The sequence below is a fragment of the Ascidiella aspersa genome, chromosome 9 (genome assembly GCF_963924565.1).
Source record: "Ascidiella aspersa chromosome 9, kaAscAspe10.2, whole genome shotgun sequence".
NCBI classification, from domain to species: domain Eukaryota; kingdom Metazoa; phylum Chordata; class Ascidiacea; order Phlebobranchia; family Ascidiidae; genus Ascidiella; species Ascidiella aspersa.
This window is the reverse complement of record NC_139455.1, coordinates 7,335,931-7,359,461: the sequence shown is the minus strand read 5'-3', so window position 1 is coordinate 7,359,461 and position 23,531 is coordinate 7,335,931. Positions and strand designations below refer to the sequence as shown.

The following is a 23,531-nucleotide window of genomic DNA, read 5'->3' as shown; positions in this document are numbered from 1 at the left end:
GAGTGTTAGAGTAATTGTTGTACAATATTTCGAATTGGAGGTTTTAAACATGAAAAAGGCCCGCTTTTATTTTAAGGAACCATAAGGGGTACGTATAGGTGAAAAAGTTTGAGAACTACTGCTTTAGTGTGTAAGTGCTCTGCATTGTATCTACTTAGTGTTTTCAGCACAGCCCTCGCAGTATTTTTTCATTGGGTCATTTCGCTATAAATTTGCGGTAATTTCGGATGAGTGAAAGACAGACGGTTCGACGAATCTGTTTATGTAATTGAATAACGCATGTGATAACACCACCAAATATGACCAGGTCCTTTAGGGGTTACAGCCATTACGCATTGATTTCCGAATTAGACTGATGACATAAACCGGCTGCACGAAAAATAGTGACATGGCAAATTTTGTTTACTCAATGCATATAGTCCTAATATCGGCGACGTTAAAATTGCGATAGTACCTCGAACTGAAATTTTGCTAGTACAAAAAGTCAGGCCTGTAGACTTTAATGTGTAGTGTACAGCAGAGCTAGTTTAGATGTTCCAAAACCTATAGCTTTCTATTAAAGTGGGTTTTTGCTATCTCAGCCAGTTAACATAACCGAAGCCCAAATATCCATTTAAAAGCAAACCAAGCTGTACAAAGTGTTCGTCAGTATTGTAATCTCTTAAAAGTCGTAAATCAATTAAATCTTAAGTCACGCGGTTTGTAAAGGACTTTGCATGGAATTATTTTAATCAAATATTTTATGGTAGAATTCGCATATATTTACTCCAGTTTCTGCTAGTAAAACAGTATACACGATTTATGAACGTTTTTGTTGTTTGCCGATTTAAATACTGCTAAGGTTTGGATAACTTTACCCATTTTCATTATTAACATTATGTTGTGATGCAAATGACCTGGTTTGGGCTGGAACTTGACTTGCCATCGCAAATCACTTGAATTTAACTTAAGTTGCTATGTAAATGGTTTGTCTGGGACTTAATTCATTTCAAAATGACTTGTTTACAACATCGGCTTTCATGGTAATTATTTTTGGTGTTCATGAACAAAAATAATCCTATTAGAATTGTTAGAATCGCCTGTTTTGTGGTCTGTTGTAGAGACTTGCCAATGAGTATTGGGAAATTCCATTTTCGCGTAATTTTAAGTCGCAGCGGTTTTAAACTCCGACGTCCAGACGCACGCCTTTATATAAGCGCACCAAAAATAGCTTAACGTTTTTTTGCTTGTGCAAGTCGTTAAGGAACCGGACGCTTTTGATTGGCATTTCGATGCGCGATCGTGGCATTCAGAAATGTCATGATGAAGCCTACACACGTTGACTGACTGCCACACGTATAGAAATAGGTTGTTAACCAGATTAGATTTTAATCAAAACCTATAGTTGCAGAGTAAAGAACTTTTTAAAAAGTGTAACTATGTGCGTACCGACATAGACTTTTAAATCCATAGCAGAAGTAACCGTTTCGCAAAAGCTGAGTTGGTCAGTTATTTTTAACAGTGATTGTGTCAAAAAACAAATGCAGAAAAATAGAAAATTTAACAACAGTACTTGCATCCCGGATTATTTTGTTTGCCATATAAGTGCATGTAAATATTCGAAGGGCTCCAAATGTAGGCCTATAGATCATAACTTGGTGTGTTTCTAACAAAAAAAGTAATTCAAGAACATCCCAGCCTTGCTGGCAGAAATTGTGTGCGCCGTAATGTACTACCAATGTGTAATGAAATTCAGTACTCCGCATCTGATTGATGGGCCGAAGGCGCTTATTGCCGGCAAATTGCTGGATGTGTATTGACAATTTTAATGGGAAATGAATTGGCTTTGCTTGGTTATTACAAGTTGGATAAGAGGTTGCGAAATGCCACCATCGCGCCAGATAATCACTTTGTACGCGAGGAAACTAATTATGCTCACTCGTCGAAGGGCTGTACTTATGGTGGCTTAGGCGTGATAAGTGTGGTGTTGATTTCATCATTTTGAATGGCGCGGTGGTCGCGTGATAAAAATCTGAGCGGTTCTGTTGATTCTCATGGTTTTCTTATCAGTCACACGTTTTTCTAGTACCGCACTTGGGTTGTATCCATGACCGAAGGAAAATGTTAGAATTGCACGAAAAGGTATATAGGGGTTATAATAAGTAGCAGAGTTGTTACCGATCAAAGGGGTTGATTTTTTCAGTTAGAGGATTCAAAGTCACAAGCGGTGGATATATGTCAAAGTTGTAAGCGGAGATTGGTTTGTATAAAGTTCTCGAGGTCCTACATACGGATTACATCTTTGCGCGACCGCTTTTCTGCGATTCGGTCTGGTAAAAACTGGTCGAGGGATGCAAAGCGTTTGAGAAACGCCCTTTTAAACTTCGGACTTGGGAGGTACGAAAAACTCGGTCACCTATTCGGCAAAGATAACAATAAGCGCACATGTAATGTACAGCTTTCCTTTTTAAACAGCGTGCCTCTGAAGATATTTAAGTATTTCGCTGAAAATTTAGGAAATACGGAAAACTAGTTGGTATTACAATCAGGCTAATATGTAAGCGTGCGAGTCTGTAATTCACAATATACATAATATAAAAAAATAGTATCATCCAACTTATCTGCGGCCCTATCGTGCACTAAAGGTGATTGTCAAGAAAGTGGCTTCGTTTTGTATAAAGTGTGCCTCAATCTATTGTATATAATTTCAATCAACCGCAATCTGAAAAAGTTTGAGAACCACTGCTCCACAAAGCAACCCGACCATTTAACAACACCGGGCCGAGGTTTTGGGCCAGAAAAGCGCAATTTCGCGACCGGGAGCGAAAGAAGCAGAAAAAAGTGGCGCGACCGGTTTTGGCCGGCGACAGCGAGAAAAAAAATCGCTCTTTCCAGTAAGCGGAGGCGGCTTTCTAGACCGGCTGCGGCGAAGTAGGCGGCTTTCCCCGTAAAGGCTGGCAGACGGCGAGATGTTGTCCTCCTGAGTGGAGCAAGCAGTTAGCACATCGGTGAGCAGGAGGCAGCAGTTGCCGCAGATTTCATGTGTATGAACGTGCGTTTAAAGGATTTCAACGTTTGTCGACTGATCTTGGAAGCTTTAAAGCAGTCGATTCCGTATGGTGTGGTGTTAACCAGTACTCATTCCAAGAAATGTTTGTACTAAACATAATTTAGTTTTTCGGCGCTGGTCTAAAATCCTACCACAACGCACATTATTTGGGTTAGGGTGCGGGTTAGCGTTTGGGTTTGGGTAAGTTACGCACTATTGTTAAATATTAATTCCTGACCCACCCTACAACTTTAACCGACACCCTAACCCAAATATGGTGCGTTGCTTTGCTAATTGTTTCAACGCTGTGGCAGCCAGCGCCCGTTTTTTCTAATTGTTAAAATCTTCCGGCTTGATTAGCAGAAGTGATAAGTCCTGGTGAACGGCTGTGGTCGCTTTAGGAACATTCGTCCATTTTTATATATTTGTTGAATCTCTGTTCGGTACCACTTAATAATTAGGTGCAATACAAGGCGAATATATTTGAACGGGTATATTGTAGCAGTGTTAATCCAAAAGAGCGGTATCTAGGCTAAAGTTCTTTCAACGGTCACCGGATCAAAATTGAACTCAAAATGTATTGTTTAACCGCTGAAGATGAAGATTTGGATTTACTAAAGGGTGGAACAAAGTTTGCGATTTTTGGTCACGTTAAAAGGTTTCGCGTTATTCGTCAGGTCTATCTGCTCTCGATTCTTCTTATGTTTACACTCCACACCAAACACCTGGTCCTACACCGTAGGTAGGCAGTCAAGGAGCAGTGGCATTTAGCAAAAAGCAAGAGCGCCGCATCGTCGTCTGTTGGCGTAAACAAACGAGACTGTTACGTCACAAGAACTGTTTATGTAGGTATCTCTGTGTGCCGCAAAATGGATTGTGAAATTAGGCTCAAGAATCACGTTAGAGTACCTTGCTGTTAGGTAAACTTCAAATGAGTTGAAAAGATTTTTTTTTGTAACATTAGCGAATCACGTTTATGCAGTTTCGAGATTTCAAAAATTAACATGTGAAACTTATTCTCGTTTAGGAATTGAGATAAGGGAATTGTCTTTATGTATGCAGTGTTCTTTATCCAACACATCAATACGTGTTTATGGTTTTGTTATGCAAATTCAATTTAATTAATTAGGGAGATATTTTCATGAGTAATAAGCTTTTAATTGCATGCTTTTACTACGATTTCCATAAGGTCAAGATTACTAATTTAGACGGTTGTTGTGTGTTTCTTTAGAATCCTTAGTAAAATTTTGTAGCCCTGTTCGCGTAATAGCCACAAAGCCTATTTATCAATGGATTTGGGAAAATTTCGACACTTCAAGCCAACTGCTGCGCGGGAATTTCTTCAAAGGCGCTTAGTCTGCGGCGGATTTGCGATTTTGCTTTTCTTCACCAGCACAAACGGTTGGTATTTTACAATGTCAAAAATGCCTTTTATCACATTTCGAATACATATAGTTTTTTTTCTTGTTGTGGCATTTTTCCAAAGTTTTTGTACTTTGTTCAGATTTATTGTACAGAGATCTGGCGATGCTGTATATTTGTGTTAGTGAACTCTTGCGATGTACAGAAATATATTAATTAGGCTTCAATGGGACTACAAATTGTAATCATGTTGAATAATCAATTAGACGGTAGTGTAGGCTTTAAATTTTAGAGCTTATTTAAAACTTTACCTTATGTATTTAATCGCTGATGTTATTTGTAGGTTTCAGCCAGGTTTATGATCTTTTTTGCCACCAATTAAGCCGTAGGTCAAATTGCTGCAGACCAGTGGATTAATACGCATTCAAAATCAAAATGGATTTGTTGTTTTATGTCCAGTAAAGAGTGTTAGTCGAGTACATCGTTTTCTTATAATTGTTGAACACGTGTTTTGATTAGGTAGCAGCTCATTAATTTTTGTTTTCAACATACTGGAAATAGCGGTTTTTCTAGGTCGAGATAAGCTTACTCGGCATACAAAAACAAACATGTCAGGTAAAAAAGCACGTTTGCGATCCAATTGGTTTCCACGAAACAATCGCTGCAACCGCAAACTAGTCGGATCCACTTCATTGAGAAAGAACAGCGCGGGCATCTCTTGCAACTAAAAAAAAACAAAAAGCGCGCGGAATTCGTCGCGGAATCAGATACGACGGTAATTCCCCTTGGTAAGGGCTCTCTGTCGGACGCTTTTGTCTATATAAGCCGAAGTTTAGGAAGCGGGTTGCTGCTTTAAGGTCAAGTTGTGAGTCACAGTGAAGGGCACCTAGCCAACGTGTGTTTGTTTGAAGGGCACAGCAGTTGTCAGTTCGGTTTCTTAACACGTGGCGCGGGATTTCGTTGCCGATAAGCTCTGCCGACGGTTGCAGCCTGACAAAAAACACAGCACGTCACTGCAGCATTCTGACGCTTTTTAAGCGCGAATTATACCTGTTTTGCAGTACATTCACTCTGGCGATAAAGAACTTTCAAAGTTTTGAACTAATGATAAAGGAAAAATTTATATGGTTAATAATAAACGGAAACCAGTTTATTTGGGAAGTTCAGGCTGTGTAATTTAAATGGTTTTCATCCACATCGTCAAAACCACAACAGTTTCTTGAGTCCGTAAAACAATCCACGTTTGGCTGATTTAAATAGTCAATATAGCCGTGCAGGAAGCTTTTGACCGATGCAACAACAAACTACATAGTTTTGGTAAATCGTGTATAGAACAGTTCCGTTTCGTATAGAAGTGTCAGCCAAACAATTATATCGGTGCGAGCCGGAAAATTGCCGGGTCGGCATCTCAAGGCGTTTACATTAAGCAATCGATAAAGAATGAACCTTTTCACCCATCACAGCTTGGTGTGTACACATGGTCGCAGGCGAGCCCGCTTACTCACAAGCGAACTTTCAAATTCGTATCTTTCCTTGCACACAAATGTGGTTTTCGGGCCGTGTCGGCCACGATTTTCGAGACACTAAATCCAAGGATTGAACTGCTGTCTTCTGATCCGATTAAGGGTATTATTACCTCATGATATATAGTTGCGAAGCGCCTCTGAGCGAGACGTTGGCCAATATGGATTTAACCTGTTATAGGAATCTAGTACACCGCTTTAGCTATGGATGTAACTAAATGCGTGGATCAGGGAATACGCCGCTTAACTGTAATGGTTAACTCTTAAATGTCGATTTGGAGGTCAAGGGGGATCTATTGTGCTTAAACATTTATCCCTATTTGTCTGAATATGAAAATATGACACTTGGCGATTTAAGGCAGGTTTGATTCACACAGCGAAAAATGCTGGCACAATTCGAATTGCTCCTCACTTGTTAAGTGAGTTTATCTAGCGTTTGGATAAAAAAATATCAATTTTTTAGTCTTGGGACAACCGAAGGCGATTTTACCCTCATGGGTTCTTGTTCTATTGTAAGAAAATAAAGTTGTTCGTATTGTCGATATTTCAATCTTGTGTTGGTTTAAAGAAATCAAGTCAATTTGGGGTTGCATCAATGCGAATAAATACTAGCAGACCTGTTCTTTTAAAACCCGAAAATATAAAAAGTTACTTAAGTTGGCCAAGTGCAACTGCACTTCGGTAAACACTTAATAGTCAATTGGATCATTTTTTTTTCTAATTTTGCCAAAAGTAGAATTTTTGTTCGTTGCGTTTTCAGCGATCCAATGCGTGTCCTGTCCATCTTCAGAAAGCAACCACGAATGCAATATGCGAGGAACCACGCGAAAGTGCGCTTCTGACCAGGTAAGCGTCAGGGCACCGTTGTGTTCTACTATGTTAAGTTTAATAACTTTTGTATCTATAATAATAATCATTATCTATAACAGTGGTTCTCAACCTTTTTTCTTTCGTGGGCCATTTTCGTTGTATAAATTCTGTGGCCCAAAACATTTTTTCGAATGGACAAACTATAAAAAGGTTTAGAACAAAATGTAGCGAAGCTTATAACAATAAATTTACATTTCATTTACATTCCTACTCAATTCCTCCCCAAGCCATTTTTCCTGTAAAATTAGGTATAGTGACACAAATGAAACTAAATTCTTCAATAAATCTAGCTTTTTAAAATTGGTCTGTGGCCCATCTAAAAAGTTTCCATGGCCCACTGGTTGAGAACAGCTTATCTATAATAATAATCATTTAAAATTTATATTCAGGTCAATGTAGCACCAATTTTTATGGCTGATTTAAGCACTGTTTGTATACGATTCTTTATAGAGTTAAACTGTTACACTATTTGTTTTTAAAAAGCAAAAATGGCAAAAGCTGCAATGACTATTAGAAAAAAGTAAAATAAAAACTTTGCGGTATTATTTAAGTATATTGAAAGTTTTCGAAATGTGACACGTATCTGGCATAACAATTGAACTAAAATTTACGCTTTTGTACTGTATTGCCTGTCGGAGATCTATTACATACGAAGCGTTCAAGCTATGCATTTTCGGACCGATTATGGTAATAAATCACCTAAATTAATTTTTCAAACATTTTCTAAACCTATACGACCTAACGACCATTTAACACCATATTGAATACAAATTACGTCATGGTCTTAACGAACCCCGTGGTAGACTGTCGGTTTCGACAGTACGACAAAAGTCGTGACCTACTTGGCGTAAACAAGAATGTGATGTCATCCTCTTAACAACTATGCGTAGAAGAGTTATACAGTATACATTTTTCAATATTTAAGACACGAATTGTTTTCCAGATACCTTCTTGTATCACACAGCAAGTTTGTACACTATTTAGACCAGGGGTGGGCAACCTTTTTCAACACATGAAAATGTAATGCTTACAGGAGGGCCGCACATCAAATAAACATCAATTCATATTTTCAGCTTTTACTAGCAAAACTAATGAGCTAATAGGCTGCAACTACGGCAGTTTTGTCAGTGCTGTCTAGAACCTACTTGTGGATTCGGAAATAACTTTTTTTCGACACCTTTCTCGTACGGGTCGGCTGAGTACAATTTAATTAACAGCCCTAATTCAAAACCAGCTGTTAAACATACCATCTCAGTTAATATGCGTGGCAAAAGTCAGATATACCTTGACCGTACTAGACAAGTGTAATTGTTGCAAAACAATTCTTTATCGTAACAACGCGACACCAGTTAAACTTTATGAATGAAGATTGTTTTGTAATAGATGCTCCCATTCGAGTTCAACTACATTAGCATTGCGGTGTAGCCTATGGGTTACATCGCACGTCAAACGGGAAACTGATAGAGCAAAAGTCCCAACATGGTGCACACTTATAGCCTTATTTAGGGAAAATAGCTGGAAGAAGGTGAAAGGCCGCACAAAAAATGGAAAAGCGGGCCGAACGTTGCCCACCCCTGATTTAGACCATGGGTTCTTAAGCTTTTCTTACCGCGGACCCCTAAAAGGATTGTATAATGTTTTTACAGTCAAATTTAATGATTTTGGTGAGCTTGTTTAGTTGTTTTAAATGTCGCAACCGATGTAAAGCTCAGCAGGGTTTCAAAAGGTCGTGTCTGTTTTTTTTTCACGTCATCGAAAACTTCCACGCATTTTTTTCCACCGCACCAAACCCCAGCATTAAAAACAGGAGAAATAGCGCACCTGTTGCCGAACTAAAACATCACTGAGACGAGACCTCAAACAATTCAGCCTTTACGCGTAAACAAGGTTGTCCGGCATTTTGGCCCGATGTAGGTCACAGGCATTACCGGGGCACGGTCGCGACACCGGTCGTCACCGAGCTATGACGTCACACGATTTCGACGCGTCATCGAGAGCTCGGAAGCGGACGCTGGTTTCATGTGGCCGACGATTAAAGGCCGTCGATCCGTCGTTAGCATTTCAACGCTTCGAATAGGTTAGGATTGAACGTGCCGGTGTCACCTGTTGGCGCTAAGTGGACGATACAATTATCGGATTAGACACAATGGGTTTCGCCGCGCGCCACGCAGATCGCGTTTGAGGCTTAAGCGAACGATGACAGGGAGAAAGTGCAACTGGCGTTTGACGTAATTCCGTCGGATCTGTGTGCGAACGATTGGGGGGTGCGTTTGGGATATTGAACACGTTGAGCAGAGTTTTCCCCTAACCACGGCTTGTGGGGTTAAAATCTGCCGGCGCGCCGCATATTGACTTTGTGAAGCTAAAATACGTATTGTAATAGTGTTTTATTACTGGAAATGATTGTCGGATGTAAATCTAAACTGCAACTTTTGATAAAGTTTTAACTTAAGCTGTGATTTTATAAACTTACGATGTACTAAACAGTGTTTCTTAAACTTTTATGGATAGCGGCACCCTTAAGAAATAATAAATAAGTTGCGGCACCCCTATCAGATTTTTCCGTAGGTAATTTACTAGAATGTCACAATAAACTAAACTGTAACAACACACATCAGATCGATACAACGCAGGAAGTTATAATTGGATTTATTTAACTCTAATCTTACTCAAAAAGTTGTAAGAGTTAAGCTAAAATCAGATTCCTAAAGATTCTCAATTATTTTGCGGCAGCCTTGAGGATTAGGAATGGCACCCAAGGGTGCCGCGGTAACCCGCTTGAGAACCACTATACTAAAGTTTGACGCAATAAGTTTTTGTATGTAAAAATCTTGAATAAAAATCTTTGTGTTAACTCGGGTAGTTATGGGGCCATTGCTTTCATATGAAGTATAGGTCTTACCCTGTTTGGGCCACTTTCTGCACATCAGAGTATTACGGAACAGTGAACATTAATAAATATGCTGTGGCTACCAGGCATAGCATATTTAAAATAGGTCCTGCTGGCATATACTTCTTAAACAACTTTTCGGCTTACGAGACGGCAAGCCTTCGTCAGGGACTGACACACATGCCCAACAAATAAAATATTGAACATTACTAATAATAAACATGAAATTTATTATCGGATTGCTCGATAGGTTACGTTGCTTCGGGTAATGTGTGGAATTTTTTGATCGAAATATTTTTTACTCGCGGAAATATTTTGCGGTGAACTTTTGAGCTGCTTCGCATAGGTTTGGTTTAGCATAATACAAAAATTATGCGTATTTTGAAAAAGTTTTTTTCATTTAACAAAACTAGCCAATATACCACTCACGTTTCTTATAGAGCTGTGTCAGATAGAGGTACTTTGTTTTAAAATTGCATTAATGCAAGTCTGACGTAAAAATTCTGTTAAGATTTGTAATTTGAAGACTATCCTTTAAAAATATTTTGCAACTTTATCGTTTAAAAAAACGAATATAGGCTGCAATGCGCGTAAGGTCGTTTAATTGCTTAGAAAAAATATTATTTTCGACACAACATAAAAAGACGACTTTAGAATATTGTTCATTTCCAAAAAAAAGTTAAATGTATCCTATGGCCATGTGGACCTTATATATATATTGCCAGTGGGGAACTCAGAAACAAACTAACGTAAATTTTCCATTTAAAGTTTGGTTAATCGCGGCACGATTTTTACACGGATTCTGTTCTGCTTATTATTGCGAAAGTATAGGTACAAAGGGAGGCTTTGTGTCCTCGAAACGATAATGCCTTAATTCACCGGTCATGTATATAATGCAAATAACTTGCTGCTATATGTAAGCCTACTGATCCGCTGTGTAATCTTACGTCGTGTCGGACGTAGTATATATGTCATATTCAGGATGTCAAAGCACGTTAAACTATATAAATGTCACACATGCAATGGTAGCTCATTCAAGTTGGCAAACAACCTAATCTGCAAAGAATATTAAGCTATAACAATGCCTGTTTGTAGACCCAAATTTCGAGTATCAGAAGAAATAAACGCATGACCAGTTGTACAAATAATAATAACCGAATTACAGAAACAGGCACAACAAGAATTTAAGTAAATAATATAGGTATTAATTAGTTTTACTGTGAATAATTCTTATCTAAACATACGGCAACGACAATTTAGTGTGGCTTATTTGCCACTCCTACTTTTATCGCATCACGGTCCAGTAAGTTGTGAGAAAATGTACCAGTAGTGAAAGTAAGCCGGAATGGCTTTTCGGTAAAATATTTTTTACACGTAAAAATATTTTTGGCATTTTTGACCAGGAAATCCCGCTATTTCCTTCAATGTATTATAACTAAGATTTCTGTTAGACATATGTGCACAACATCGAACGACCTCAGGTTACCTAAAGTTACTTGTTTAAGACTTCTATAGTTATGACGTAACGTTGTGACGCCATCTCTGAAAAATTTGATACCGGTATAAATATTTTCATGTTTCCGGTATAAAACGTATTGTACTTCCACCGCCTGAACTGCATTGTCAGTTATTTCAAACGAATTATATGTCTAGTTTTCTATTATAATTAGTAGGATATACCGTAACGAACGACAAAAAAAGTACTTTTAACTAAGGAGATTCGTTGTATGAATATAATCGTACAAATCGATACAGGTTTCGACTTCCGAGTCAAACAGTATAACTGTAGCCAGCCCTGTGCTAATGCAGCATATTTGTTTTGTGGCGTGACGTTTTATACGGCGTGACGTTTAGATACACACGAAAGCATGACGATATACTATAACGTCCAAAACTGTGCTTAAACTCTTTAACCGCGTTCAAACTTGGCAAACGAAGGCAATTGTATTTTCCATGCGCTAATCAATACTAAATGTTACCGAAAGTGTAATATTTGCTATATTGCAGTTGATTAACAAAATGTGGCGAAAACAAAGGACAAGACGTAATCTCCATTAGCATCGCTACACGTTTCGCATGGCGACAAAACCGGTTTTGGTCTCGGGCGTGATTCACAAATTCAGGGACGTTAAAAGTCATGAAGTCTTGCTTTTTCGTTCCAAGATTGTGATCGACTGATCTCCCATGCTTGTTTAAACCTTGGTCCGCTGCCAAATTGCAATCTGTTGGCGCGCCCGTTCGTTGAAATTGCCAAAACTGATAGAAATCTAATATCGATAACACACGAAAAATCCCGAATCCCTATCGCGCACATTACTACCACACTACCTTGCTAATTGTAAAGTAACTGTATCGAGGGTATTTGTTAGTATTTTGTAGTATAAAATGTTTAAATACGTTTTACAGAAAGTGATGGCACCCAACTGAAATATTAACGTGTTAGTTGGTTTTGCGGTTTTACACCTTAGTGTTTCTCATTTCATATCTGAGCGGGGAATTTTATTTCGGTCCTGTTATTTTGTTTGTGAACATTTTATTCATTTTCGAAATTACGAGATTATAGGGGTGAGTCTATAAGTGAGAACCTGGGTATAAAACGCTCTCGTTTGCAAAGGGTCGCGAGCTTTCATTACTAGTTAGTGTGTTAACAGAGGTAAACTGTTGTTTTATGATCAAGTTTCAACCAGGAACCAAAATCTTTAATTGTTGCTTACGTAGCAGTAAAGCAAATTAGAGATTAGAAAACAGGACCAATTGGGCTCCTGGTAGAGACGTAAAATGTTAAGCTTTTAGTTGTAGAATAACGCCGAGAAAAAAAACGTTTTAAATTAAGTTAGCAAAGAACGAAGACGCGGAAACTGTTTTAACTACACGCTCTTCGGCTTCACGCTATTTTGCAGCAAAATAACCTTAAGGCAAAATGCCTTTCTTTTGAAACCGCTAAGTGGCCCTGCTCTGTGTATTGTTTCAAAGGTGAAAGCTATTTATAAGCGATACTGATGGAACAAAAAGCACTTGCTGGCTTGGAGACCGCCGATAGTTATCGCTAGACAAAGGCCAAAGCTCGATATCATTTTAAAATTACATAGATTAGGTTCCAGCTAATGCCAATTTGGTGTCTGTCATGTTTGGCTGTCAGCAGCTCAGCTTTTTTCGCACAATTCAATTCAAATACCAACGTTCTTGTGCAAATTTTAACACACAAAAAAAATGTGTCGAGGTCTATGCGTGTAAAATTTTGCCATATGAGTCGCCTGCAAAAATATCTCTTTGAAAAGTTTTTTTGTTTATATTGAAAGGTCAACAGGTTGTTCGCTCCTTATTTCCCAACGGAACAGAATGGCGCATCATAACACCGTTTTTATTAATATTATTATGTGTCTTTTTTATGTTTACTCTAATTGAATAAGACACTTGTAAAGCAGAAACACCAACGTATTGTAAAAATCTTTGTATGATAAGTATAGTTGAACAAATGATTAGGCCTTAACAATAGTACATATGTTTCTGTTTACCTTGTGATGTCTGTGAGCCTGAGCTGTTTTTTCTAAATGTTATTTCGATTGGTATTTTCTTCAATGTTCATTACGTGAACCGTCGTTCTACCACCATTCAGGAAATTTGTCCCCACCCTGCACGGCGTAAGGTTATTACCTGTCGTGTCAAGCTCAGGAATACTTTTATTTAGGGATAATCGATACCTTCCCAATTCGGAAAAGTAGGGCCGTCCAATCTGATAACAACTATTTTTTATTACGAAGATGAAATTACAAAATAAGAAAAAATGAAGGGCTAGATCTCAGTTATTAACACACATATGTGTGAATGTTTCATTAAATAAGAAAAATTGAGATTTGAATCTAGTCCAATCTGACAACATAAATATAACCAATTGTTATTGGACCTTAATATGTTACATATTTATAACAAGGCAAAATGTTCAGATATTGACTATTTTTGTTGGACTATACTGACCACGATTTTTCATATAATAGGATGAATGGCAATATGAAAAATAGAAACACTTATATTATACTATCGCAACCGATATGCGATACAAGTTTATATACATACTAGTCTAATACATTGGTATTGGTGCCGAACCAGCATCAAATAAAAAAAAAGTATTTTAGCTATAGTAAACGATCCAACCAAGCTTTTGCTAAACGTAAAGATATCTAATGAAAAATTTTGAGCTAAAAACAAAATTTTTATTTAAGTTAACTTTTTTGATTTACGCTAAGGCAGGTTACAGCTGCATTGTAGTTTACAGCTGCGTCGCCAACAATTTCAAAATACCTTAACTGTTGTTCTTTAGTGCTATGCGGCCATAAGGCTATCGTTATCAAAATAAGGCCCAAAACTATCGTTCATATGCCTAAGCGCGACCGATAAAACTCAACACATCGGCACCGATCCAAAATTATCATGCAACCCCTGAAAAAATTTCCTATTTCTTGCGAACCCTTCCCCCAGGACGTCTGCTTCACGGAGGTTCGCGTGCACGGCGGCGTCTACAAGATCCGCAAGGGCTGCTCGCAGTCGCTCTCCTGCGCGGTGCAAAGACGCCAGAACCAGGCTCCGGGGCGAGATTGGCGCGGTAGGGTGCAGCGAAGATGCAACGACGGCTACGACAACTCGGTGTGCAATCACTGCTGCTCATACGATCACTGCAACCTGGTAGCGGCGCCCAGCTTTAGCGCTAAGGGTGAGTGTTTGATAAATGTGTGTGTGTGTGTGCTTCTTGTTTGAAAGCAGGGTTACAATTTTTTGGCTGGATTTTTTTGAGCAAGGTTTTACATATATGTGAGATTTTGCGGTCAGATTGGTTTGCGGTCAATATATTTAACAATATTAGTGGAAGAGTCACACTTTATTTTTCTAATTTGATTGGTATGACTAAAGGTATTACAAATGCACTTCAAAATACATTAAATTCGTTTTCAATTAGAAAATACGCGAAGTTTCTAAACAAAAACAAAAAAATGCTTAAGTTAAAACAAAAAAAATTGCTTACAAAATTTATTACAAAAACTAAAATCGACTTTGTCAGGCCAACCAATAATATTCACAGGTCGAAGCGTAATTTTATTTGTAGATTTTAACGCCTTTTGTCTAAAAATGTCTGACCGTTACTTCTAAACACTTAACTGTACATGTAAAACAATGAGTTATTACCAGGCACATAGTTTGAGCGATTTTTGGATTGCCAAGATAATATTTTGGGTTAGGCATTTATAGTTTGAATTTGATAAAAGTACCGTAATAAAGTTTGTAATTTACCGACCATGTGTAGATATTGTTGTAGTCCCCTAGTAAACTTTAAAGCAACCTGATTTTAGGTAATAACTGTCGCGTTCCCGAATACGTTGGTCGCTGTGTATATAGCCTTAACAACAGGAATACTTGCAACAGGCGGATCCTGTACGCATTTCTTTCCTGGGTGCCGCGACCCAAAGTGGAAGGAGAGAGGTGGATTTTTAACAGACTCCGGCGTGTTCCTGGGATGTCACTGTGACAAGGATTGCGTGGAAAAGGAAGATTGCTGCTTTGACTTCCACGACGTCTGCGTAGGTACGTATTGTTGAATAGCGCTGTTATTTTAACCCCGAAAAAGGAAATTATAAAAAGTTTTAGCTAGCCTATTGAACGCCGTTTACCAGCAATTATTGAAGACATTTATTGCCTTTGGAACACAATACACGTTTTTTTAGTAATTTCAATGAAAATATTAAAGCCATAATATTCGATAAAATAGACATTTCGCATTTTACAGACGTTTTAGCAATACCTCATGCAATCATCAGCGTAAGAAAACAAGTGAAGATAAAAGCGATAAAAAACATAAAAAGAAAGACAGAAAATTGCCAAAAATAGCAGAAAACGAACGCGATGTAAGATTCATTGCGTCCCGCTGGGTATTAAAAAGATATAAAGGTGCCATGGTTATATCGATGTTTAGTTATGGTTTGTGATGTTGGATCATCGAGACTCCAGCAAATATAGACGATATTTGTCCTGCCGTGAACCCAATATTTCTGGTTGATTGAAATTAACCTTATGTGTAGGATTGGCGAGCAAATGGGCACAAACTTCCACCTTAGGTGATGACTGACGTTCTTTAGTTGTTGCTTATTTGTCAAATACTGGTAAGAACAACAGTCTCACAACGGTTTTGTAAAATGGGCAGCACAGTTTTATGTATAGCACCGCGTTAAAGAAACTGAATTTTTAGTTTTAATTGAGAAAAAATCTTAGCATTCAGTCTTCATAGGATATGCGACATGCGTGTTACATATTCGTGATTTTTGTTCTCCTTTAACTATATTTACAAAGGCAAACTAGCATTTGAAAAGTTTTAGTCCATAAAGGCCGCTGAAATTCCAACGTTTATATATAGACGCATGGGCAGGGCTGCACGTAGGCGTGTTTTGCCGTGAAACAGTCGCGCAGATTTATCTTTGTTTGTTTGCCAAACGCGAAGGGCCTTTTGTACAGCGCATCGAGCTTCCCGCGACAACCCCAAAAGGCCAAGTACCACTCTCCACCGGAGTCGCTTATCGCCAACACTTGCAATTATGTTGCGGCAGAACCGGGTTATTAGCTTCCCGTTACTGTATTTTACCGGCCCGAATCGCTTCCCACGCTTACGAATATTTTCAATGGTAACACTACGTCTTACGGTTTTGAAACAGTGTAAGATTTGGGCTTTGTTGCATTTCTTTACACTTGGGTTGCAGGACAACAGGAAACGGCGCTAAACTGCTTGCTAAAGTGGTATAAACTGCATACGAAAATTGTGACATCAGGGTTTGCATATCAACTTTCAAACATCTTCTTTACTAACGTTTAACTATATTTCCATTTCTTTTGTCGCTCGGAAAATGGGACTACAATTGGTTAACGTTTGTTTTGTCTGGGTATTTTCTTAGTTGTGTGAAACGTTAAAACAAACCACCAGAGTCCGGCAAATTTAGACTTTCCATTTCGTTTTTATCGATTCCGTCGCGAGCATTACAAGGTTTGAGGTTAAGCCACGGGACTTACATCTAAAATTTGCGTTTCCGGTTCCGCCTCTGCAACGAGTATTATTCAGAAATCCACACATTTATGCGTAATACAAATACGTGGTTGGAAAACACTCCTCCAAAGCTATTCTACCCTTAAGAGATTGCAGTTTGTTGTTTTGTATGTTTTGAATTTGGTACTGCGCATGCGCGCGTTATTAGGGACACGTATAGTCTTACTCGCGTCCCGAGTCTAACTCCATCAAAACAAACCGACATTGTCAAGTCCTGAGTTCAGAGTCCGACTGCGATTCCGCAGTCCTAATTAAAATTACCACAAAAAATAAACCATAAGCACGGCACTTTTCCAAAATGTGATTTTCGGGTTACTGTGAGCATCCTATTACACCCATATGACTTCTTTAAAGGCGTGTTACCGAGAGGCATGCCGGATAAATACGGTGGTACAACCGGGGGTGAGCGCCACAAAAAGACTCGCAAGGGTGGAGACATGCCCCTCCTTCGATGCTTCACCTGCGAGAATGCTTCCAGCAACGAACAATGTAACGAGGTCGGGAGGATTGTCGAATGTCATCCAAATCAGGTGAATGTACGATTCGTGGAACGTAAATGGTTTCTATAAGTTTGGAAATTCTTAAGACACTAACAGAAAAAATTGTTGAAACATTTTTTGAACGATTTGTTACGCAAAGTTATTATGTGGTAATCTGTGTGAAATAATAAAATCATTTCAACTCCACGAAAGTATGTTTACAGTCTGTAAACTGGGAAGTCCACAGAGTATTTTTAGAAAAAGAATTAGATAATCCTTTGAAATTACGATTTTTTATATAGGTACTTTCGTATTGCCAAATAAATAAATAAAAGTAAAAAACGACAAGATAAAGCGTTTTACTCTATAATCTCAGCAAATTTGTTTGTCCAAAATCTTACAGCAAAGATGTTTGCCACGGTTCTCCACTTTTCACAATTCTCTAGCGACGATTCTTTTGTTAAGGTTTGATATCTTCTGTTAAGGTTTGATAACAAATCACAAACTGTTCAAAAATGTCTGCTTAAAGCTATGATTCATGCTATACCCTAAATGAAACCCCTTTTTCACTGAATGACGAGTGTGAATATTTTGCAAGGTTTAGGCGCCCTGCCAACCAAGCTAACACCCCTTACCGATTTTCGTCCATTTTCGACCGATAACAGCAAAGCTTAACCCTTTACTTGTTTCTTGCAGCGGTCGTGCCTCACCAGGGTGGTGCAAAAGGGCGAGGCTCGACTGATTACGAAGCGATGTTCCCACAAGCCATCGTGTGAGGTGCTCCAAAGGGGCCGGAAATCTTGCCGCTTAACCGGAGGCGTATGCTACTCTTGCTGCGACGTTGACTACTGCAACTTTTTCGAGGACACGCGAAAAAAGAATTTCAGTGAGGATGTATTGGCTATTTGTTTGTTCTTCCTTATAAGGATGTCTTTTAATATAATAGAAGGACCGTATGACAAAACGTTATGAAAGAAAAGAAAAATTTTTTTTTTTTTTTTTTTAGTAGTGGCTTGGGTGTTTACCTCGCTTTTTAGGAATAGTGATGATTTTTTAGAGGTCCGTTTTTTAATGGAACATTAATTATTGGTAACGTGGTATTCTGGTTATATGAAAATGTACATTTAAACGTAATTACCAGAGAGGGAGTTTAGCGGTTTTCAAATCATATAGGTCCAATTGCGAGATTCTTGTTTCGCGTTTTTGACCAAACTTTTCAAACTACGATTATTTTGCCAACATGTTAACCAGTGGTATATTTTGCTTCCAAGTTTAACGTCCATACAGAAAAAAGGCAAGCTATGCATGCCATCATTTGGTATATTCGTTTTTTTCGGCCGCCGTTTTTCACCTTTTTTAATCCCGCTTTCTAATCTAAATCCTTCGAATTCTTAGCTCTGAGCTCTTTTCTTTAGTTTAAGCCGTGGAGTTGCATGTTCTCTGATGGTTAGTGCTGAATCACCAGATAATGCAATTTGTTCTGTCATCGATGCGGCAAAACGACGTGATTGCGCCCGACTGCATTTGTGTCGTAACCCGCGGCTGGAGCAACGTTAGGACAACACGAACTTAATGAGGTCACGACACTTGCTCGGCAGAATATTTGAAGGGCCACGACCCCGAAAAAATAGCCGTATCTCGTGACTGGGTATTAAATATGCGATTATTGGCAACTGTAATTGGTTATTTGCTTCGGGATTAGAATTAACCGGTAATTAGATGCCGATTAAGCTGACATAATGACTAAAAACATGTGCTAGGAACATAACTCGGCAGAACGGACTTTTTTTATTTATCATTCCACCGTCCCTAATTAAAACGTTAAAAGATTACTAAAGAAGGTAGCATTTGTAAAATGGTACAAAATCCTAAAACTATAATAAAACTCATTCAAGTTGGAACGGAGCATTGTGTTGCTTCAATCCAGTGCTTCCTAACCAATTGCCGCGGCACACTGGTGCCATTACCAATGCTGAAGGGTGCCGCGAAATATTTGGAAATCTTTCAGAATCTGTTTTTCTTCAATTGGTAAGCGTCTCACAACTCTGTGTGTACGATGATTAGAGTACAATCATTTAAATTGAATTTTCCTACATTTTGCACAGCTGATGTGCCCTACATTGTGTAAAGTCAAGAGTCATTTTCTTTTCAGTTCCGTTTATTGTGACTTTATAGTGGATTACTTTATGACAATAGTAGGGGAGCCTAAATTCATTTGTGAGTGTCTGAGGGGTGCAGCAAGCCACACGAGGAGGAGAAACACGGCTTTAATCAATCAAACTATATTGGGTTAAGTTTTTTAGGAAAAACATACGCGAAGACCCTGAAGGTACTTCACCCTCTGCGCAACCCAACACCTAGAGTTTTAAGATTTCACCTTTGTGTGCTGTGCATTTCACCTTTCGGTGCCTGTTCAGGTGCCTCGTGCCTCACCACGTATCCGGGATTCCCCCAATGCAGACGTCAGACGACATCGTCTTGCATTAAAAACCAACACTGCGAGTCGTCCAAAGCTTGCCGTTGCGACAGCGATTGCGTCAAGCAAAAAGATTGCTGCGACGATCACATTCAGCTATGCAAAGGTAAGACAGGGAGATTTTTCCGCTTTGTCAGTAGGTAAACAAGTCATTTAGAAATTACTAAGTCATAGTCAAGTATGTTGCAAAATACCCCAACAGCCAACAATTTCAAGTCCGTAGACCAGCGTTTCTCAACCTTTTTCGCAGCGACACAAATATTAGACCTCGCGAAGACTTGGCGACTTGGCGACTCTATTCTCTTCACTGAATGTTTTTCTAAGCGTTAAGACTTTACGCGAGCAAAACACAAATAACCAATTTAATTAACATGAGCCATGTTTTTGTATTACTTCCGCAATTTTCCTAAATGTTTTGGAAATCTTCCTTAGAAGAAATCCCAATAAACTAATGTATTAAACTACTGCAGTAGCGACCCAAACAAAAAAGGGCGTCGCATTTGTGGTTCGCGACCTAGAGGATAAGAAAGACCGCCGTAGACCAAGTCGTAGTCATAGCAAGTCGAGGCATTGGCATTAAAGTGAAGTTTAAACTAACACGTCCGATCACTGGCAATAAATAGATCAATAAAAAACAAAAACGCAGCATGCAGAAGGCAAACTGTTTTAGATGGACAATTTAGGTAAATAACCCAATTTTTAAAGACGTTTTTGCAAGAAATCACCTTGTCACGGTCAAGTCATTGGGTATACAAACGATTTAAGTCAATTCAAAAAATTTTGCCCGAAAGACTTAATGTAAAAACATTCACATAAGTCATTACAAGACTGCATTTAGCGAGTCTTATCTGTCGTATTTCAGACAAAAGTAATATAATTACACTGTAAAACAAGCTGTTCAATTTTCTATAATACTATTAAGTTTAAATCTAAGTAAAGGTTTTTTAATAGAAATGAATTCCATGTTTAAACCTAAATAGCAATTTCAGTTAATTTCTCAGAATTTAACAGGTGCAAAGTTCATTCGATAAGCGAACACATATTTACATAATTAATCTAGGTCCAGAACCGGCGAGTTTTCGCTGGGTAATGGAGGAAGCCTTTCCCGCGGCCCCCAAGTTGATTGAGAGTGGGGTTATGAGTCGGTTTCGGGTGGCAGATGAGCCTATCAGTACAAGGGTTGTTAATCCCGTAAACGAAAGTTCCAATATGGAAATCAAACCGGAAGACGTCGAAAGAATGCAAGAAGACAAACGCCGCAGCGAAGCAGCGCTGGTCGACGAGAGAGCAAACAGAGGAAGGACGGTGCCCGTCTCTACCGCTCGGGATTTGAGCAAAGAGCGCGGGTCGCGAAAACAGAGAGAAACCACTCCCCCCACTCCCACATAAACGCGTGGTCGGTTTTTGAAAGACTTACTATCTGTTTCGTAGGCGTTAAACTATCTGTTTCGTTCACTTTAATCAAATGTCCGATTGGTGTGATATTATTTGTGTTGTACATACGCTTTAATTATTGATCAACGTGTAGTTAAGGGAAAATATTGTCACTGCAAATTGGGACTTTTGAAGTAATCATTAAGGTATGACCACCTGCTTAAAAATGTAACGTGCTGGCTTTTTGTCAGTCTGTTTAATTTTCACAGTTCTTGTGCAATGGATTTTATAGTTGCGTTTTTTTTGCGTTCGTAATTTGTGTTTACTGCACTTTTTGTTACCGAATTATAGAAATCATTCACTAACGAAGTGAAATGTGCATCGATAATGGTGTTACAAAAAGTGAGTCTGGTAAAACACATGGAGCCTAACCTTGCCGGTTAGTATCTATGTATAAACTTCCACATCTTTTAGATTTATTTAGGAGTGCTTACCTAAGGCGAGGATTAATTTAATTTGCGTTCAAAAATGTCAAAATTCTAAAAACGTCAGTCACCAGCCCAGTGTACACAATAAAAACCTATTTAAAAAGTTTTCAGCCTGTTCTGACCGTTTTTTCGACTTACGGTTGTTTTTTCAAAATTAAATGCCACACACCTTAAACGCCTCCAAAAGTGTCCAACGAAAAGCCGTTGCCAAGGCAGAAAAATCACAAAACCATTCCGCGTCGCAAAACTGGGCTATAACAACCGAGTTATGGCTTTCCAGTAAGAGCGGATCAACGTCCTGTGGATCACCAGGCCTTACGAAAACAAACATTGTTGAAATTGCATTCATACTCGTCACCTTGGATCCACTGACGCAGGCCGATCGCTTTTTGATATCAGCTGTTCGTTTTACTGCGCAGTTTCCGATTTTATGGCACTTTTTATGTGCCTCGTTCGTTTGATGTTGGCGGCCTTCATCGAGGCAGATCGCATTCGAGTAACGACAGTGCCAGTAAGTGGATATTTCTCTGCGCTGATTACAGTCGCCCGTCTGTGTTTTAATGTCTCTAACTAACGGCCTTATCAAAAAGGTTCAAGGTTCGGCACAGCGTTTTTTTAGTTTTGTCCGTTTTTGGATTACGTATAGGCGAACAGGGAAAGTTCCAAAATATATCTTTTTCAGCTTCATATTCCAGGAAAATTTGTTGGAATTCACCAACAAAGAATCCACAGATATACGCAAACATGCTCGGCATTTCTCTTTTATGATTAAATAACTATCTTTATGGCAATTGGTTGTCAAACAAAGACATTCAGCTATGCTGTTATCATGACGACTTACGAAATGTTTAGGAGGCGGAATTTAGGTATGGCGACGCAAATTTTGCCAACACGAAAATCTCTATCAGGATAGCCAATATTGCCTTTTCTGTATTGAGCAAGTTGTAGAGTTCACTTTGTTACTAACAAACACGCATAAGGTTCCTCCATTTTTATTGCACATTGGTTAAACAAATTTGAAAAACCTTCAGCCACACGAAGCCGAACTAACTTTTGATCATGGCTTAAAATAAAATTTGGCGGCTTTTTGTTAGGCAAGGTATACCATAATGTTAAGAATTAGTAAAATATTCAAGGGGATATTTTACCGTAAGCGAATGAAAATTTTACCACACACAAAGCAATGACAAATCCCCTTAAAAAGTACGTCGATGGATGGTAATTGTTGACAGATATTCACGACCAATAGTCGCCTATATTTTGCCTGATTTTAGGAATGTTAGGTTAAAACATAAAAAAGTGTTGAAAAGCAGAACCACTAAAGCATTGTTTTCGACAGCGTTGTGTATTTAAACCTTGGACGGTTGTATAGGCTTTTCCCACAATATCCAAAGGCGGTAAAGCCCGTTACATTTAGCGTAACTTGATCAAAGTGCAGTCGGTCAAAAAACGACAAAGGAACTTTATAACTGTGAAATGACGCACTAAACGATAATAAAGCGGTCGTTGAAGTTTCGTTGATGGCCAATGCAACACGGAGAGGGATTCCTGAAAAAAACTTTAATACCATTCATTTCGTATGCACGAAGTCATCACAGCGGGCTGTAGACGATAACTATTTACAAAATACCTTCAGAAGTAGGGGACAAACCACGCTAAATTGGAACCTAACTTTATAGGAATTAATGTGATTTAACCATCACAGAATCGCATCGATAATATTTCATAACAGTTATCGTATATTATATGGTATTCATAAGCATTTCGATTAGACAGAGAATTCCAACACTTTTTAGTGGAATGACACCTTTTAATTATTAATAAAGTTACAGTCCTCTAAATTTTTGTGATAGTGAACCGTATCGATAATTGTGCAAAAAAGGGTTGTGAACCCCTGGTTGGAAAAATTTTGAGTTGCCAAGTTTAGGTAACTAAGTACCACATGTAAATATATATGTAT

The 23,531-nt window shown here is 38.6% G+C and overlaps 1 protein-coding gene across 1 annotated transcript; it reads left to right on the top strand.

Annotated features, from left to right (window-relative positions):
* The first annotated feature begins 4,268 nt into the window (after nucleotides 1–4,268).
* LOC146132143 (uncharacterized) lies at nucleotides 4,269–21,582 on the top strand. The gene is made up of 8 exons (XM_083397375.1): nucleotides 4,269–4,429; nucleotides 6,674–6,759; nucleotides 14,150–14,381; nucleotides 15,089–15,247; nucleotides 17,109–17,284; nucleotides 17,930–18,119; nucleotides 19,651–19,815; nucleotides 20,770–21,582. The coding sequence occupies exons 1-8, from the start codon at nucleotides 4,318–4,320 to the stop codon at nucleotides 21,096–21,098; spliced, it is 1,449 nt and encodes a 482-aa protein (XP_083253501.1). The 5' UTR covers nucleotides 4,269–4,317; the 3' UTR covers nucleotides 21,099–21,582.
* The last annotated feature ends 1,949 nt before the right edge of the window (nucleotides 21,583–23,531 follow it).